General features: G+C 37.7%; 2 protein-coding genes across 2 annotated transcripts; both read left to right on the forward strand.

The window, feature by feature from the left end:
- The first annotated feature begins 3,566 nt into the window (after nt 1-3,566).
- LOC140950336 (tyrosine-protein kinase receptor Tie-1-like) lies at nt 3,567-8,155 on the forward strand. Its single transcript, XM_073399556.1, has 4 exons — nt 3,567-3,633; nt 6,100-6,196; nt 7,091-7,190; nt 7,686-8,155. The coding sequence occupies exons 2-4, from the start codon at nt 6,120-6,122 to the stop codon at nt 7,749-7,751; spliced, it is 243 nt and encodes an 80-aa protein (XP_073255657.1). The 5' UTR covers nt 3,567-3,633; nt 6,100-6,119; the 3' UTR covers nt 7,752-8,155.
- A 5,396-nt stretch (nt 8,156-13,551) lies between these two features.
- Nucleotides 13,552-19,501, forward strand: LOC140949626 (uncharacterized). The gene is made up of 3 exons (XM_073398780.1): nt 13,552-13,672; nt 17,099-17,143; nt 18,735-19,501. Exons 1-3 carry the CDS (start codon nt 13,552-13,554, stop codon nt 19,499-19,501), a joined length of 933 nt encoding a protein of 310 aa, XP_073254881.1.
- Nucleotides 19,502-20,009: the final 508 nt, after the last annotated feature.

The following is a 20,009-nucleotide window of genomic DNA, read 5'->3' on the forward strand; positions in this document are numbered from 1 at the left end:
TGAGTATGTGTTTAACCAAATATGGATTCCACACTGGGCAGGCATATTCCAGAATAGGACGAACTAAAGCGATAAAAGCTGTTTTGATTGACACAGGACCTTTAGACCCAAACGTTCTCCTTATTAGACCCAATACTCGTTCCTTATCGCGTCACGTGAGAAGAAGGAAGCATTGAAGACGATTAATGTCACTGGGTTAACCAGCGTTACTGACGCCCAATACTATCCCTTCCCCATCTCTAAACTAGAAGAGACACGGGACGAAAAAACGGATTTACCGAACGTCAAAGGTGAAGTCAAACGCGCGATAAAGGCCACCTTTGCACACCTTTGTACGACTTTGACGCGCGACAAATGTTTACATTTGCCCGCGGTCAAAGGCGCGTCTTCAGGCGATAAAGGCCGTTTTTGTCACGCCTTTAACCCCTACCTTTGACGCGCGTCAAAGGTATATTTCATTAGCATTTGTACCCCTATCAAAGGCGTCGTCAAATATGTCTGAGATTCAGGCCAAAGGTGTGACAAAAGCGCCGCAAAGTTATGTCTGTGATTAAAGTCAAAGGCTTGTGAAAAGTGTCGTCAAAAGTGTCTGAGCCTCAGGTCAAATGTGTGACAAAGTTGTCGTCAAATGCGTGTGAGATTTAAGTCAAAGGTTTAACAAAGGTGTTGCCAAATATGTTTGTTTTTTTTCCTCCCCTCGCATCGCGCCTCTCGCTCATCTCGCGCTTCGCGTGAATTCCTCGTTCTCCTCGCGTTTCGCGCGAATGCCGCGTTATTGCCTCGCTAGTCATAAGCGCTTGATATACAGGCTAGAATCCAACTTGAGATTTTCAGTCAAATTCAATTGCGAACTGGATACCGTTTAAAAAGGTGGACAGATAAGAGATTGAGTTCTTAATCTTGTACTTTATTGTCCTAAAACCTCACTAGATGATTAGAAAGCTGAATAATTCCGATTAAAACTTTTTTAAACGCATAAAAATAGTTTTTTAAAACATTTTCACGATTTATTGTCTAAAGTACTCAATGCAGTTTGTCAATGGACAATCATAATGACTGTCGCAAATTTTTGAAGCACTATAAATGTTCCAGATTCACGCAGTTGTCACGGACGGCAACCTGCAAAATAGTTTAAAACACTCTTTCAAGAAAGCCAGTGCTAAAATCATGGTAAGTAAGAAATGTTCTTGATCAGGAGCCCATCTGTCTTGATGTTATCTTTGCGAAGATTTTCATTCTAGGGTGCTTTTGACTCTTGATGTAAGTGAAAGACAAACGCCATGTATCTAACTTCAATCTTCCTCTGTTGTGTCCTTTTTTTTTCCCACTGGAGACTTATCACTTTGCCTTGCTTCTTTTATCTGTGAAATAATTGTAAAAAAAATATAGAAATTTGAGATAAGAAGCTCAGTCATAGTGTTTTAAATAAATTTTTTGGCCCCACTCCCTTTTTACTATCGCTCCTTTTCTTCAGAAAACCCCCTTTCTCTTTACCTTTATCGAAACTTAAAGACCCTGTTAAAAATGTGTAGCGAACCTAATGCTTTTGAATGGAAACATTACATTTCGTGTACATGCATTGTCATTAAGTTCGTCACCTGTGAAATTTGACGTTTGAATCGAGCATTATTATCACATAATAAAGTCCAGGAAAATTCAATCAAAATTTCCCTCTATGCCCAAAGCTTAAAATTAAACTAAAGAAACACTTTATATTATACCTAGCCTGCATAACAAGCGTTTCCAATCGAGTTATTGCGAGAGTTAGCCCCTCCCGGCCCCTCCTTCCTCTTTTTTTGCCCTCTTGCACAAAACTCGCGCGGAAAAGCTTGCTACGCGGCTATTTTTCTACCTTTTTAACCCCCAAAGTTATTGTCCAGTAAACAATAATGAAGGGACAGCTCGGTATGTTTGAATGATTGTTGATGTTGAAACATACCCAGCTGCCACTGTAGTGGTAAAAAAATCAATGGAATATTTTAAAAGTTAATTATGCAGTATGAGCCCCATTACGTATAGAACCCAGAAAAATCAATAGAAAGAGATACTCACGTTCGCAAAACATCCGAAGTCTTCAAATAATCACACTTCTTTGTTTGATAAACTGCACTGAATCCTGTTCAAATAAGCTTATGTACTTGCTTCAGTAATATGTCCATCAAAGTCTGGTACAGACATTTTTATTGAAGTACACTGTCAATGAAAAAAGATATATGTAAGTCTTATATTATTTCATTACCTGAGTAGTTCTCGCAGATAAATATAAACTGTTAGAAAAACCAGAGTTGGTTAATCTTGATGTTAGTAGGTTCTCGCATGAAGTTTTGAGTTAAATTGCATTGTGAAATATAAGCCAGGCATTACTTTTACAGAAATGCGTTAACCCTATTAAGAAAAAGGGCTTGATCTAATGTAAACTCTACTGTGATACAGAAAGATTTTTATAGTTTACTGAACCAGATTTAACGATCAGAAAAGCTCGGAATTGGTTTCTGTAAGCTTAACATAGTAAAACAACTATGAAGTTTGAAGAAGAACTATTGCATGCACACATAGAAAAGAATGACACGTACCTTTTGAACAAGTTTGTAGTCTAAACTCTATCAGAGATAAGGGCGAAAATATTTGTTAAAAAAAGCTGGACTGCTTCGTCCAAAAAAGCAGCTTTTGTTTTCTTCAGATCTGCGTAAATTGTTTGTTTGTTTGCGCGGGCGAAGAGAGTTTGCAGCCGCGACAATTTCGCGCCAAAAACAGGGTGTCTTGCTTGGGTTCAGTCTTCCATCGTCCAGTTGTTGAGTCATTGTTTTGCGTCGCTATCATTTATTCATCGTTTATTAATCGATCAAGGGGAAAATGATCCACTCAAGATAAGACAAAAACAAAACTCACTTAATTCACCTCGAAAAAGTACATATTCCAGAACATTTTCAAAAATAATTATAAACACCAATTTTAATGATTACCAGTCTGTGTTCGGTATTGTCGTATAAATATCTTTAAAACAGTATTCAAATACAGCTTTTTAATTTCCTTTCTTAAAATCAGTTTCGACATAAGCGTTTGTAGAAGTAATTCATTGCATATTTGCTCTCACCCTTGACACCATTCAAAAGTGTTGTAAAAGTGTAGCGGTCGTATTTGACTTCATTTTTGACTAGTATCAAAGGTGTGGTCACAGCCACTACTCTTTTGACTTTATCTTTGACGTGCGTCAAAGGTAAAGTCAAAGTTACCAGCATATTTGACAACGCCTTTGATAAGGCTTAAAGGAATAGCAAAGCATTGATGCATTTGACTTGATCTTTGACGCACGTCAAAGGAGAAGTTAAAGTTGTTACCAATTTGACTTCACCTTTACCGAGGTCAAAGGAGTAAGCACAGAGGTTATATATTTGGCGACATCTTTGACGCGCGTCAAAGGTGACGTCAAAGCCAATACCATATTTGATTTAACTTTTGACGCGTGTCAAAAGTGTCGTAAATCCAATTTTTCGTCCCGTGAAGAGAAAATGTGTATTAAAAAACCGCAGAAACTTTTCATTTTTATTTTGTTAAAATGTAACCGCAGATATGTCACTTTTTGGTCTCATAGGTGGAGCTATGGAGTCTTGCTTTACGAGATATTTACAATTGGTAAGGTCCTATAGCTATTACCTTACAGTGGTTTTCGAAGTTTTTCTTATTATTTTGTTGTGAAAAACATAAAGAATGTTCCGAAAGAAGAAAAGTGTTACGTTATAACATACTTTAGAGCTCAAGAAGGCATACATTATTTGTATATGTTTGTGTTTTCCGTGCATGTTGTCATGGACAACTTGCTGCTAACGATAAAAACCCCAGCGGTACCATATGTGGTAATGGAGAGATTCAGTAACAAGAACGCTGACCTCCTAAACGTCGTGAACAAAAATCGGAAGTTTGCTCCTTGGCATGATGGAACGCTACTCAAGTAGTTAAGTGGTTGATCTGTGGAAAATGGTTTATTGGTTACAACTTCGGTATAGATCAGTGTAGGTATTATCATTTTTCAAATTTATAATCGACTGTTAGTATCATCACTGTATTTTATTTTATTATGACATGTAAGCGCATTGAGATTCCTAAATGCGCTTATAAAAACCGTACTGTTATTATTATTATTACGTTGGCGCTAAATCAAAATTTGGCAAACGAAAAGAACTCATTGCCTTTAACATTTTACATTGTAAAGTAAAATAAAGTGTTAATCAGTTACGTGATATATCACGTGTCCATTTTAAGAAAAATCGTAGATTATTCACCAGTTGATGGCCAGTTTAAGAAAAGAAATCGAGCAAGAACATTTTTCTTATTCATATTAAATATTTCTAACACTTCAGGTTTGGAATGACCGTCCATGGCACTTCAAGAAAAAATCATTTTAAATGCCCAAATTTAATCTTTAAGTATTAAAAACTTTAATTTTGAACTTTGCGTAAATTTATTCCAGACGTAGAAAGTTAGGAATGTTTATCCTCTTTCAGAAATGCCAGCTTGTTTATCCAAACAAAGTAAATTCCCCGCAAATTTGCCAATTTCCGTCATTTTCAATTTTTTTAAACGTTCAGCCACTACCCTGGGTTCCAGAGGATATTTTTTTCTTATCGATACTGATGGTTTGCGGCGAAGCCGCGTCAACGAGGAGCGAAGCGCCGGGAGAAAAAAATAACTTCTTGTCACAGGAGCTACGAGTCTCATTTCCATGTAATTTTAGGATCATATATCTCATCAAACTGGTTTATAGGTGATGTGCATGTTTGTTTTCATTGACGCTGACAGCTGAGATCGTACTTGACTCTGCGTCTGCGATGCATGAAAAAATAATTGCGCGAAAGCTTACTTAGAAAGGAAAGTGCTATGAAAAATTGACACAAATTCTTTTTCCAAAAAAATACACCTCAAGTTTAAAGTATATAAAAAGGAGAGAAGTCAGCTGAGGAGTACACACTCTGTATGTTTTTAGAAGTCAACAGGATTAAAAAGAATTTCCGTTCCGTACTAGGTCAGACTAAATATTGCCAGGCAAAACGGCTGTGCCAAACAAAACATCATTCTACAGCATTTTTTGGCAAGTAAACCGCGCCGCGAACTATCAGGAATTTGGAAAAAAAAAAAGAAAAACCTTTTGCACCCAAGGTACTATCCGTGAGAATGTAGAACTGAGCGCTGTAAGACAAAGCATAGCCGGAAAACGTCACATTCATTCAAAGTACGTCCTTTGGTAGGAAAAATTCAAACAAAGCTTCTTCCTCGAGCAACGTTGATTCAGTTGTCGGATGTTCGCTTAAATTATTTCGACGTTTATACAGAGATCGGTTTGCCACACTTCCAAAAGTAAACGTGAAAGCCGAGATCTCCGAATCTCCGGGATTGAATTGTTTGTTACGAACATTGCAATTGCAACCGGTTTTTAATCTCATGCGGTGAAGCTTTTCGATGCAGCCAATCAAGTTCACCGTTACAGCGTTAATTCCCTGTGGACGAGGGAGTAACCAATCGGCGACCCAGTTCAAATTCTCAACTGATTTCACGCATAGAAATGAGGTTGCTTGCTTGTCTGACCAGAGGTCCGTCTCCGGAGCCTTATCAAACCGTAAGCACGGTTTATTTCCTACTAGATATTTTGAGAAGGGACCTCTGGAGCCAGGGTATTCAGCCACAAGAAAACCTCAAGATTTAATTTGGGGAAATTATTTTGTTCTAGGTCTCCTAGCGAGAGATATTGCCAATCATTCATTCGAACACACCTTTGACCCAGACCTTAAACCCCTTGAATTGTTTGACGTCTAGGGAGACAACTGTCTCTCGCTACAGTGCCAAAGTTCGCGGCGGACAATTTAATACTGTCACCTTATCACAGTAATAACTTACACCATGATTTAAATTGACGGCCTTTTGTAGTTCCTCTGGTGCCAAAATGAGACAATATAAAGAGTCGAGTGCGTAAATAAATTATCCTTACAGCCACAGTTAGCTCCTTCCATTTTGAGTAAAAACAGCAACAAAGACAACAACAAATTTTGGGAGAACTCATGCCTTCTTATAAAGTATTGTAACAGCTGCTCACTTTCTCCCTTTTAGGGGGTTCTCCATATCCACGAATGGATGGCAGGAAGATTGTAAGCTTACTTCAGGACGGATACAGGATGCCTAAACAACAACATGTTGACGATGAACTGTAAGTAATTCTGTGTCTGCTTCATGGCTTTCGGAACGTTTTATTAATCCTATACTGAGAACCTCTCTCCATACCGTAAATATCTCATAGGATCCTTAAGGATCCTGCGAGGTTTTCACCAGAGATGATTTTGGAAGTCAAAACGCCAGAATGCAAAGGTCACAATTTCCTTGTCGCAATTGTGGGTACTGGTCGCGTTCCCCAGATAAAGGACAGTCCAAGAGAATCCTCTATCTTCGAGAGAAAATTTAGTTAACTGCAAATTCTTATTGGAAATTGTAACCGAAGATGACGAATAGACTTTTCTGGAACTCCTTTTATTCTAATAGGCCACTTACGAGTTAAAAAAAAAAACTCTCGCTTTCAAAACGAGACTAAGTGCAAAACCTTTGTTGTGAAATTGAGTTTTACTTAAATGAGAAAAGGAAAAAAAAATTCATATCAATAATAATAATAATAATCATAATCATAATCATAATTATAATCATAATTAAATAATAATCATTAAAATTTGTATAGCGTCTATCCAGCCCTGCCCTAGTCGCTTTTCACCACATTCCAAACAATAAGTAAATATTTCACTTTTCAAACAAATAAATAAGGAATTAAATAGTAAGCATATGAAAGTTAGCATAAAAATGGCCATACTAACCATGATACGCTTTTCTAAAAAAAAGATGGCTTAAGGTCAGATTTGAAAGTACTTAATAGTCACATGAACGGATGTTGTCTGGTAGACCGTTCCACAGGTCAATAGCAGCAACAGAGAATGGCTTCGCACTTAGTGTCGCTTTGCATCAGACCATTAAGATAACTCGGAAATGAACTATATATTGGGATGGACCGACAGAATTGTTGCTCAACATACCACGTATAATTTTTGCGTCGTGACAGGTACGAAATAATGAAACTGTGCTGGCTGGAAGACCCTAATGCAAGGCCTTCTTTTTCTGAACTGACAATAAAGCTGAAACAGATGGAAAAACGACATAAGGTACGATTTAAACAAGAAAGGCCCTGGACAATTTCGAGTCTCCCTCAAATTTGTTTACCTTCATTAGCAAGTCTGGAGCTTTAAACCTTGGGTAGCCTTATAGATTCTGTCTTCTAAACGTTCTCGTTGTGCTTCGTTGGCAGTCAACGACGACCTCTCGCCATGCCTGTTTCTCATAACTAATAAAAGTGAAGAAATAGAATTGTTATCTGGATTGTTTTGTTGTCAGTTATCATTGTTGTCAGTGATTCGCCTGCGTACTTGTGAAAAGTTTTGTCTTAAAGCTAAGAGAAATAGTCCAACCAATCTACAGCATTCGCTTCTAATAAGTTTACTTAGGTTTGAAATAACCTTCAACGCAGACGTTTTCTTTTTTTTCTTTTGGCGGATCACGCAAACAATTCCTTCTCACTGAGCCAAAGAGACGTCTTGCGTAGCAGGCTGTTAATATGGCTTGTTGAATTATAATATATGTTTTTACTTTTTTATTTACAGGGGCTAATAAACATGAAACTGTATGATAATCAGCTATATGCAAACCTTGAAGACTTGACCGTATAAAACAAAACTATCCACTCACGTGGGTGCCGCGGTCACCAGTTTCTTATGATTCTTTACTTTTTTCGGTAGACCAGTTACTTAAACGGTATCCTCATTAAATAAAGCGAAATAAAGCTAAAACAATTAAAAAACGTATTTTTAGGTTCAGAAAATTAGACTGGGAATTAATTTTTAAGCGAAAAAAATTACTTAAAAGATTCATGACACTACCGTTTACCCTGAATCGCTCGATAAAGATCTGAAGTGCAGAAGATACAGTTTGTGGAGGTACTTTACTTGACCCACTATATTATAGGCTGACAGACGAGTTTACCACTATTCAGTGCCATCTAAAAAGATGCCAAAACCCCAGATAGAAATGTATATACTGAATCTAGCTAGAGCCCATAGAGAAAACTCAAGGGGAAATACTTGGAGAGAAATGTTTCTACTAAGGTACTACTGCTGGTATGAAGTTAATTCCAAGGAGAATGAAATTTAAAAAAAATACAATTTTAGGAGAAAATGTGGCAATAACACCAAACAGTTACAGACTGATATATATATCGAATAATTTTTAAATGCAATTTAGCGCTGTAACCTGTTACTATTTTTATTATTATTATTTTTTTACTATTATTTTCTATAAATTCTATCAAATGAAGGTGATTCTTACAATTAGCTACTATTAGGTAAAAGTTGTACAGGCTGTTAAGGTTAAGTTTAGTGCGGGTATAGCAGCCATGCGGCGCATCAAAAAGTTTGTTCCCGTAACTACTCTGGAAACAGTTTATAAGGGCTTAGTTCAGCCATATTTTGAGTATTGTTCTCCTTTGTGGGAAACTTGCGGCAAATTATGGAAAGATAAGCTGCAACGATTTCAGTCACGTGCTGCTAGAGTTCTCACAGGTGCCAGTTATGATATTCGCTCCGCAGACTTAATTGACTCCCTTTCTTGGCAAACACTTGATGATCGACGGCGCTGTGCAAAGTCAATGTTAATGTATAAATATTAAATGATCACACCACCCCCAGCCTAAGGAACTCTTTTGTGAGAAGGAATGTCGATCAGACTAGTTACCATCTACGTAACACAGTTACTGATCTAACACTTCCTAAACCGAAAAGAGAGTTTCTAAAAAGAAGTTTTAGATTTAGCGGTGCTATGCTTTGGAACCAGCTCCGAAATGAAGCAAAGCTCGCTGAGTCAATCTCTTCATTTAAAAGCTTTATTAGATTATAGTACTGTTGGGTATTGACAAGCTATGTATCTTATTAGTGGTTAACTTTTTATATACTTATATGAAATAAAAATAGTATTAGTAGAAGCATAAAAACATTTTAGAATTAGTTTAGGAATTTTTATATGCGTTAACACACCCTCCGTGGAATTTTTAAATAAAGTATCACCTATACCTACCTCAAATAACTATGATTATTGTATATGTCAATAAATCCGCCAAAAGATAATATGTTATTCTTTTATCATTTACTGAAAGACTGGTAGCACTAGTAAGTGCTTTAAGAATACGTCTCACTAATTCTGCCAGATACAAATATTGCTTGAGGGCGTTTATCTTGAACCTTGAGATGATCCGGATCAGGCTGGTTATAGTTTACTTGGATTGTGGTGCATAAAAGGTACTGATAAGTCCTTTTTTAAATAGGATCAATAGTCCAGTTTCAAATTAAAAGTTACCGCTGAATACAAACATTAACGACACATGTATCCAGGGTTAGCCTCTACGTAATCAGAAATTCTAGAAAGTAAGTGTTTGAAATTTGAATATACGCAATAGACAGAGTAAGGGCCTGTTTACATGGAGGTGGGGGATCCCGGATAGGTGAGGTAACCCGCTTAGGTGGGGTAAAAACATAACCCTCCTTTACATGCAATCTTACAACCCCGCCATCCCGGGTTGCACTTTCTCAATATTATTGAATGGTCGCTAAGCACGTAAACAAAAAAAAATGCTGGAAAACCACGTGTTTTGGCGATTAATGCACTTCCACACTCCCTTGTTGCTCTTGCTGCAACCTTCAGTGCAATGGCTTTCTGTTGTTAACGTTAATAGCGGAGCTCTCGCGCGCGAAGAGCGCAGCGGAGCACCATGGGTAACAAAATGTGGTAAACTACCCATCCGAAAAATTTGGTAATCACGTGACCGTACACGGACCGCCCGCCCGCCCGACCGTCCGTCCGCACCACAGGCATACCAACGCAAAATTTCGGGTAGTCTGTGGTGAGGGTTATTTGGCGCGAAAACGAATGGCAACCCGCGTTTTGTGAAGCATAAACAACTTAGAAGTTCAGGAAAGTCAACTCAGAACAAAAAGAAATTTTTCGTGTCGGTTGACATTTTTTATACATCCGTATTTTCTACATTATTTATTTATTATGCCCTCTAGTTTGGAGTATAGAGATAAATAGAGGCAGAGAAGACGAGAAAGTAGGCGGCAAGCAAGCCAAGCTCAACGAGAGAGACCGGCAGAGCGCTAGAGAAAGGAGGCGAAACTGCTCTGACGAGCAACGGGAGAGGGAACAAGAAAGAAATAGAGAAAGGAGGCGCAATTTTACTGACGAGCAACGGGAGAAAGAGCAGGAAAGGGATAGAGAAAGGAGACGCAATTTTACTGATGAGCAACGGGAGAGAGAACACGAAAGGGATAGAGAAAGGAGGCGCAATTTTACTGATGAGCAACGGGAGAGAGAACAGGAAAAGGACAGAGAAAGGAGGAAACATTTTACTGAGGGTATAGGAGCAACGCGAGAGAGAGCAAGAGAGAAGCAGAGAAAGGAGACAAAATTATACTGACGAACAACGGGGAAAAGCGCAAGAAAGAGAAAGGGAAAGGCGACAAAATTTCACTGAAGAGCAACTGGAGAATGAACGAGAGAGCGCAAGAGAAAATAGACGCCTAATAAACGACGAGCGGCGAAGAAGGGAGCGAGAGACAGCAAGGGAAAACAGGCGTCGTATAAACGAAAACGAACGAGAAGGAGGAGAAGGTGAGCGAATTTTTGCCGAGGTTAGCTTTCTGTTATATGAATCGGGGATTTTACGAAAACAGAGGTAGCTTTTGTTTTGTTTGTTAGAGTCTAATCAATAACCTCTTTGTAATTGCATCAGTTTTTTTGGACCAATCACCACACGTCATTTGTTGTCACGCAGTCTAGAGTTGATACCTTTTATCAACCATTATATTGAAGTTGACCTGTGTCCTCCAAGTTCGTTGAAGAGAAACGATATGATTGAAATTTCACTTTAACAAGACAGTCGCGTCCAAGATAAAACTATAGAGTAACCTTATAATTCGTGCTCCTCGGTGTATTTTCGTTGTTTCTGGCGCGGAAAATAAGGTAATCTTAAATTGTAAAATGAAATTTTATCGAAAATTATAACCATTTCCATGTGTCCGGTACATCGCTGAATGAATGATAACTCCTTATGTAAATTTTAGGCGACTCTGGCCTCTGTGACAAGTTAAAATGATTCAGTGTTAGAGGATTGTAAATTATACGGTCTGTGAAAGCGTTGTTATGTTTTCTGAAAAGAGAGCAGAGAGCACCTTGAATTTGAAGATTTTCAATGTCTGTTGAAAGAGCGTTTTGGTGCAGATTGTTCGAGCTTACCTCTATTTGTTTTATTCAGGGTAAACAGAATTTGAAGGATCTATTCTCCCTCTTGTAATTGAAATAACTTTTATTATTTTACCATAAATCTAGGCTTTTCCATTTTGTAGATACCTATCTTCGAGTGTTTAAGAATATATATGGAGATCTATGTAAATAAGGAGGGCAGCCAGGGTTAGAAATTATTTTTGAATGTTGACAGGCCAAACAAATTTAAGCTCGGTCATGTCTAGTTACTAACCGGTCAAAATAAATTATTACCTGCCAAACAAATTTTAGCTCGGTCATGTCTAGTTACTAACCGGTCAAAATAAATTATTACCTGCCAAACAAATTTTAGCTCGGACCGGTCAAAAGACAAAAAACTCGTGGCTAAGAACCTGGATTTCCCCATTGCATTAACAGGTACATTCTTACAAAAATAGTTATTGGCAAAAAATTTGTCTATTTTTCTAAAATGAAAAGGTTCTTATTTTCTGAAGGAAAAAAAAAACATTGCAGCTTATGTCTCCCAAAGAGGTTCACCTGAATATATTCCTGGTGTATAGAATTTTTTTTATAGATTTGAGAAAATAAAGATGTGTGTCAAATATTGGGCTAAACAGGTTCTTGTATAGAGGGGGCTTAATTATAACTGGCAAGTTTAGCCAAACAGGTTCCTAAAAACCAGGTTCTTAGTCACAGCTAGGTTTTTACTGTATTGAAGACATTGTACTTTGCAGTAATAGCCAAATTAAGACAAAAATTATGTGATCATAAATGCTCAAAAACTCCTCGTGTTGAGAGATGGGGAAATATTATAAACCAGCCTTGAGTGTGGTTATCAAGTTGTTCATTTATTGGAGGGTAGAGTGTAGAAAATAATATTTCCAGGAATATTGTCAAGCTCAGCTCGTTTATTCTTAAAAACAATTCCCCATATTAGTTAAACCAGAAATCACAACTTTTGGCTCAGTATTGTTCTGACATGTTTTCTTTGAACAATAGGTGTATGTAGGGGTGAGGGAAAATTCTTGCCCAACTAAAGATTTTATCTTATCTTCTTAGCCATGGAAGAACATGAAAGTCAGGTCCTCCAGGTTGAATGTAGCATGGAATGCTCTCTGCTTGATGAACAAGAGCAAAGTCACTCAGTAGGTACTGATATAGTTCATGGTAGATGGTATTTATTATAGAATTGCATAATTGAGTAAAATCACGCATTCTGATTGGTTAACGAAGAGAGGTATTCAGTCTGGAATTGCGAGTTGAAAACGAGGCTAAGGGATGTTTTTTCGCATCTACGTAACAACTATCATCAAATTGTAACATAACAACTGCAAAAAAGGTTTTCTACAATGTCATTTAAAATGTTTTCAAAATCATTGTCACCTTTTGTATATCCTTTCTTAACATACTGTAATGTCGCCTGGTCCTCCACCTACTGTTCCAACCTAAACTGTATTTACCTTTTGCAAAAGCATCTAGTTCGGCTCATAACAAAAGCTCACTATCTAGCAAATACCTCCCCTTTGTTTAGCCAGCTTAAAGTCCTTGACATATTTAGTATTAATTCATTTTCTGTCACTACTTTTATGTATTCTTATCACCATAATCTTTTTGCCTAGTAGCTTTCGTGACTTGTTCTTAAGTAGTAATCAAGTCCATCAATACCAAAATTCGACTGGCCTCTCAGTATAGTCCTCATTTTTGTAGATCAAATATAAAGCAATTCAGCATCCTTTACCGAGGACCTAAAATCTGGAATTCATTGCCTGTTTCACTAATTAGCTCTCCTTCTATATTTGTTGTTAAAAAAAATTAAAGAATTATCTCACTGATAGCCGATCTGTCGCTTAATTTTCTGATCTTGCTCACTCTGCACTCAGCCATGAATTTAGTTTTCTAGGTAGTTGAAGGAAGCCTATCAATATAAGCTTCAAGCTTCGTTAGACTTCCTTGTCACATTAATTTTATAATTTGATTAACACCTTTTGTTTGTGACTAAATAAATAAATAGTTAAAAACAAACAAAAGCATTTTTTAAAGTGATCCGGAGGTTCTTCCTTGTTTTGAACTAAACTACAAATTCTTGGAGAGGTATAAAAAACCCCTTTCGCTAGCGACAATGAGAAAACAAGAAAATCCTGTGAACACAGCCCAGAAAATGGCTAGCCAATTTCAAACAAACAAAACAGAGAAGCGACAATGGAGGAAGTGCCAGGGTCAATTGTCACATATACAGAAGAAGAAATAAATACCTTCAAAGATCACATTGTCCCTGAAAACACGAAAAAGAGTACGCCACTTGCATTCATCCTGAATCGTGGTACTTAGAAAAGTACAAAACAGAGCTGAACTTGAACAGCATTTTTAAAACATTTCAAGGTACTTACCTTATATCAATCGCAACGTTAAACTTTCAGTGCTTTGCCTTGGAAACTTCATTTCTTTCAGTTTTGCTACCGAAGAGGTAAAAGGTGTAAATTATTTTCCTTCGCGAGCAAATGACCAATTTGAAAACGGATGTTATAGATAACCGGCTTGTAAATTCAGTGAAATACCTCTATTTATCCTTACAATTAGTGTGAAGCTTGTTCATGTGTAAAAAAGTTTGAAAACAAATGTAAAAACAAGCACAAGGTACAAGAAAAGTTGTCAAAGGTTCAAACGTGTATGACTGACCTTGCTTCCTATTCGCTAACGCAATGACAGGTTTGACATTTGACTTTGAAATGGCTTTCTGGGGCGCGCGCTCAGGTTAAAAACAACCAATATTATAATTTGGTGTTTTCTTTTTTTTCTGATTTTTATTTGATCATGCGATTCAAGGAAAATCCATTACCTGACTCGTGAATTCCACGTTAAATTGCACTTGAAAACCGATATCGGTTTTTGTGTGCAATTTAACGTGGAATTCCCTCGTCAGGTAATGAATTTTCCTATAAAACTTAATAATATATGTGGAAAAATTTCTTGAATCAGATTGGCTTAGAGCAGTGCAGTTTTTAGTAAACACAGTACAAAAACAAGGAAACATAATGCAAAAATAAGGAAATAAAGTGCAAATTTCTCAGAGAATGAAAACCTGTGATTGGTTAATAAACAATCAGTGTTCTCCAGAAGCGTGGGCAACTGGCAGCTTCACTGGCAACTCTTTTCCAAAGTGCCAGCTACTCTTATGAGTCAAAACATAAAAAAAGACTGTCTGTAACTTTTATCTTGAATTTTTCGTTAGTTCCACTTTTTTCCGCGAAGGATAAAACGGCACCCGAAGCAAATTGTGTTAATTCATTTCTTAGAATACTAGAACATGCAATTTCATCGGGAAAATAACAAACAAACAAAAAAGCCACAAGAGCTTGTTTGAAAGTTTATTGAAAAACACATGAAAATACATGGAACTAAAGTGCCTTGAACAGCTACAAAAGAAGACAGGTGTTGTTTATTCATGGTTGCGAAGCCACTTGCTGAGGCACTTGCCGATAGATAGCTGCGGCTTGTTTATCCGACATCAAGAATATAAATCACAAGCAACCAGAATACAGGCTGTGCAGCCATTCACTACAGCAATCGAGGCGTCAGTAAAGCTTGTTTTCTTGTTCAGCAAAATTAGCTTGTGGCTTCAAACAACGTCATAACAAGGGACCAACGTAATAGTTTTTCTCCGTTGTTCTTACTTTTGTAACTGCTCCAAAAATCCAAATTCACAGTAATTTTGATGGCTGTTAAGACTTATTTTTCTTCACATTATCTGCCAGGGTTTTTTAGCTGTCCCGCTGTGTAAAATCCTAGAATGTCGATGAGTTTTGAAAAGTGTTCATCTTTACAATGTTTTGATTTTTCATTCATCCAGTCCAGGCGAGTCGGTTCACGCGTTGACAGTTCTGATAGACATGTGACATGTGAATAGCGGAACTCCCTTGTCTTTTCTGGTTTGTTCTAACAAGATTCAAAGGGATTTTGTGGGCGTTTTTAATAAAATAATTATTCCACTTGCGCTTGTTGGATGAGATGATTATTGCCAACTCGGCGCTATGCATCTCATTGGCTATTTACCATCTCATATCCAACTGGCCCTCGTGGAATAATTGTTAATTATAAAATAACTAAGATAAGATAGTACGTGCATTCTGATTGGTTAAAAACCAATAGTTTATTGTGCCGGTAAAATCACAGAAATCTGAAACATGCTTTAAAGTTATTTTATAAAAGGAAAAGACCACATTTTCTAAAGGTTTGCTGCTGTGATAACCCACTTGGGATGTTGGGAGAAGACTGGAAAAGCTTGTAAACCACCAGCTTAACTTCTCAGATCTCTGGGCCTCCTGCCCCCAACCCCCCCCCCCCCCCCCTTAGATACGGTACTCTCGTTTTACCAGTACTTGGTGTCAGGCACCAGTTACTTTACATTGGGAGCTGGCTACTCTAAAACTTCTGGAGAACACTGAACAATAGAAATATATAAGAACCAATGAGCCTCAGGTGTCACAATCTGCTTGCTTATCTTCTTAGCCATGGAAGAACATGAAAGTCAGGTCCTCCAGGTTGAATGTAGCATGGAATGCTCTCTGCTTGGTGAACAAGAGCAAAGTCAATCAGCAGGTACTGATATAGTTCATGGTAGATGGTATTTATTATAAAACTTAATAATATACATGGAAAAATTTCTTGAATGAGATTGGCTTAGAGCAGTGCAGTTTTTAGTAAACACAGTAAAAAAACAAGGAAACATAATGCAAAAATAAGGAAATAAAGTACAAATTTCTCAGAGAATGAAAACCTGTGAACAATCAGTGTTCTCCAGAAGCGCAGGCGACTGGTGGTTCGCTGGCTACTCTTATGACTCAAAACAGTAAAAAAACTGTCTGTACCTTTTATCTTGAATTTTTCAGAAGGTCCTAAAAGAAACAAAAACAATAACTTGTCGTACAAAAAGCTCTTTGGTGTATGACAATTTGCCTTTTGCTAATGGTATTATCGATATATTTACTGAATGATTTTTGATGAGACATTGCCAGATAATATTTTTAATTATAAAATAACTAAGATAGTACATGCATTCTGATTGGTTAAAAACCAATAGTTTATTGAGCTGGTAATCTCATACTAAACTGAAACATGCTTTAAAGTTATTTTATAAAAGTAAAAGACCACATTTTCTATGGATTTACTAGCCTGCGCGCAGACGAAATTAAACTCTTGTTAACTCCGTCTGCGAAACAGCGCCGAAATCCTTGTTCTGGACTTTCAGCTGTGTACCCAGATTTGAGTACGCGCCACGATTGGCCAGTTAAAAAAGGCCTTTGTTTTGTTTGTCGTGATCGCCAATCAGGTTGAAGGGAAATTCGAAACGCACTTCCGGTAATTCGTTGAGTCCGTTGGGGGTTCAGAACAAGGATCTCTGCGCTGCTTCGTAGACGGTATTAATCAGAGTTTAGTTATCGTCTGCACGCAGGCTATGGATTTACCAGCATGATAACTCACTTGGTTCTTGGGAGAACTCTGGAAAAGCTTGTAAATCACGAGCAAAACTTCTTAGATCTCTGGGCTTAATGCCCCCAAACCCCTCCCTTAGATACAGTACTCTCACTTTATCAGTGCTTGGTGTCAGGCACCAGTTTCTTTGCTTTGGGAGGTGGCTACTCTGAAACTTCTGGATAACACTGAACAATAGAAATATATAAGAACCAATCAGCCTCAGGTGCCACAATCTGCTTGCCCAACTTATTAAGATTATATCTTATCTTCTTAGCCATAGAAGAACATGAAAGTGAACAAGAGCAAAGTCATTCAGCAGGTACTGATATACCGGTAGTTGTTTATGGTAGTTGGTATTTTATAATGAAAGTTAATAATATACATGAAAAAATTTCTCTGTGAATTTGATTGGCTTAGAGCAGTGTACTTTTTAGTAAACACAATGCAAAAACAAGGAAACATAATGCTAAAAGAAAGAAATATAATGCAAATTTATCAGAGAATGAAAAACTGTGATTGGGCTAATAAACAATAGAAATTTATCAGAACTAATTAAGTGCCACAATTTGCTGGTGGGAAGCATGTATACTTTTAAAACTTCCCCCTTTTTGGTGTAATTAATTATGCTCTGTTGTCTTACCTAAGTAATCTTTCCTTTTTCTTGTAACACTTTTTTTCTCAATATTTTATTTTATGAATTTACCTGATTATTTTTATTTATTTATTCATTGTGGGTTGTTTTTTTTCATTTTTGTAACCAAGATTTTGAAATTAATAAAGGTGTGGGTGGGCGTGTGTGTGTAACAAATAAGAATGTTAAAACTTTCATATATATATTTTTTACATGGACTCAACAGAGCAGCTATATAATCAGTGATTTTGTTACCTCTGCATTCTATCTATGTTCCAAAAATCGCCAAAGACATAAAATAATTCATGGATATATCGATCTGAACGTGTGTATTTGTAGAAATATCCCGTACGTGTAATTTGTGTGGCAGTTATGGTTGTTGTTTAGTGATGCATATTTGTTTTAGCCTTTGTTGAAGTCTGCCTTAAAATAGAAGAACTATATTTTAATTTCAGTATACTATAATACAGAGTTTTGGAGTGTGTCTTCAGATTAACTGTCTGCGGCTGGTACATAAAGGCCCAAACATTTGCCATTTTGGACTCATTTTTTTTAACTGGGATTCATTGGTTCTGGATTGGGACTCATGATTTCTCACGAGATGAGTCCCAGAATTCATCATATTTATTTGTAATAAAAACACTGTATAATTCATTGATTAGACCTTTTGTCGTGTAATTCAAGTGTTGTTGTTGTGGTAAACATGACAAGTCATCATGTCTGTACTTAATTCTCCATGACTGGATTGTAGGATTTTTGTTCTGTTTGTATTTGATCGTGCATTATTATTATGGGAAAACTTACCTTAGGGTTGTATTACTTTGACTAGAACAAAGTTAAAATACATTGAATTCTCATAGAGATAATTATTTTTTGGATTATAATATTGAGTTCATTGGTTGGGTCACTCCCATTATATTTGATGACTGATTTATGAAGTATCAGCACTTAGAAAATGATTGTCAAGGTTGTTGTATTATCCGAAGTTTCAAAAGTAGAAATATTGTGTATTTTCTATTTGAAATCAGCTTTTGAGAACACTTCCACAGATACAGCTTTATAATAGTAATTCTTGTACAGTTATACCAGCATGCAGTACTAGGGTGCGAGGAAAAGGAGGTCAGTTTTGTGCTTGTCCTTCGGGAAGGCTGTAGCTTGCATCTGTTAGCCCAAGAATCACAGCTCTGTTATCCCTCAGGCAATATAAAAAATAGAATCCACTAGCCCCATAGCTTATATGAATTGTGTAGTTGGTTAATACAAATAATTCATTTACTAGGAGAAGAGTTGGAACGACACACTCCTGCAGTAGAAAATGGCCCAATTGAGGGAGCAAGCAACGTGCAGGAAACACAGCAACCTCTTCCAGAAGTAAATAGTAGTAGCCACTTAGAAGATGACCGCCTAATTGCTAGAGCAAGGGCAGTTGGTGTGGACTATGAGTTTACAAAGCCTGGTGAAGTGGAAACGGAGGATGACAGAAGAAAAAGACAGTGGCGAAACCAAAGAAGAATATCAGAACAAGAGAAAAGGTTGCGTGAAGTTGTTGGAGATCTACCACCTCCTCCACCAGCAGGGTCAAGTCAGCAAGAAGATAATGCCTACAGAGCTATTCGTGCATTTGAGGTGGAGCAGATGACTTATGCATTCTTTTTTTGTGAGGTCTGCAAGGAAAGGCGACTGGAGTGCAAGGGCACGAGAAACATGTGTACTCGCTGCAGAAGAGATAAGGTGCCAAAAGTTTGGTCAGGTGAGAATAACATGGATCCAATGGCTGTTCCTGAGATTTTGTCTAACATGTCAGACGCTGAACAGATGCTGATAGCCAGGCTAGCACCCACTGTGCATGTGCACCTGCTGAAGCATGGAGGTATTGCCTCAAAGGGACATTGCATTGCTTTCCCACAGGCTGTGCAAGAACCGGCCACTATTCTTCCACGCCTACCAGCAGAGGTGGATATCATACGCGTGAGAAGACAAGGAAAAGATGATACCCATAAGGACTTCAGGGTTAGAAGACACCATGTTGAAGGAGCCCTTCGTTAGCTCAAGGACAACAATCCTGCTCACGGTGATGTTGTTATTGATGGCACTCGCATAGAGAATTTACCAGAAGATGGTGAGTTGCCCAATTTGAGGACTGTTGAGTTCTCTGAGACAGAACGCATAAACGACCAAGGCCCTGCACCACAACAATTGGATGTTGGGGAAACAGACAGTACTGATGACTCAACAGTCTCTGGAATTATTCTTCCTGAGCCGGGAGTGAATGTGCAAGCACAAGAAGAAGCAGCCATAAATGAAGTTGTTTCTGAATCTAGGGAAGGTGAAGCTGGAGAAACACAACGAAATGTGCAACGACCAGTGATCCCGTGGCCGACCACGAGCACAACACCAGCATCGGAGTTTACCACTCCCTATTTTTTTACCATGGCATTTCCTTGCTTGTTTCCCTATGGAAAGGGTGATTTCCACATAAACCGTCCTGTGACGTGTCCCACACTGCATGACTGGGCAGAGCACCTGCTGTGGTACCAAGACGGAAGACGGATGG

Source organism: Porites lutea, chromosome 10 (assembly GCF_958299795.1).
Source record: "Porites lutea chromosome 10, jaPorLute2.1, whole genome shotgun sequence".
Classification (NCBI taxonomy): Eukaryota; Metazoa; Cnidaria; class Anthozoa; order Scleractinia; family Poritidae; genus Porites; species Porites lutea.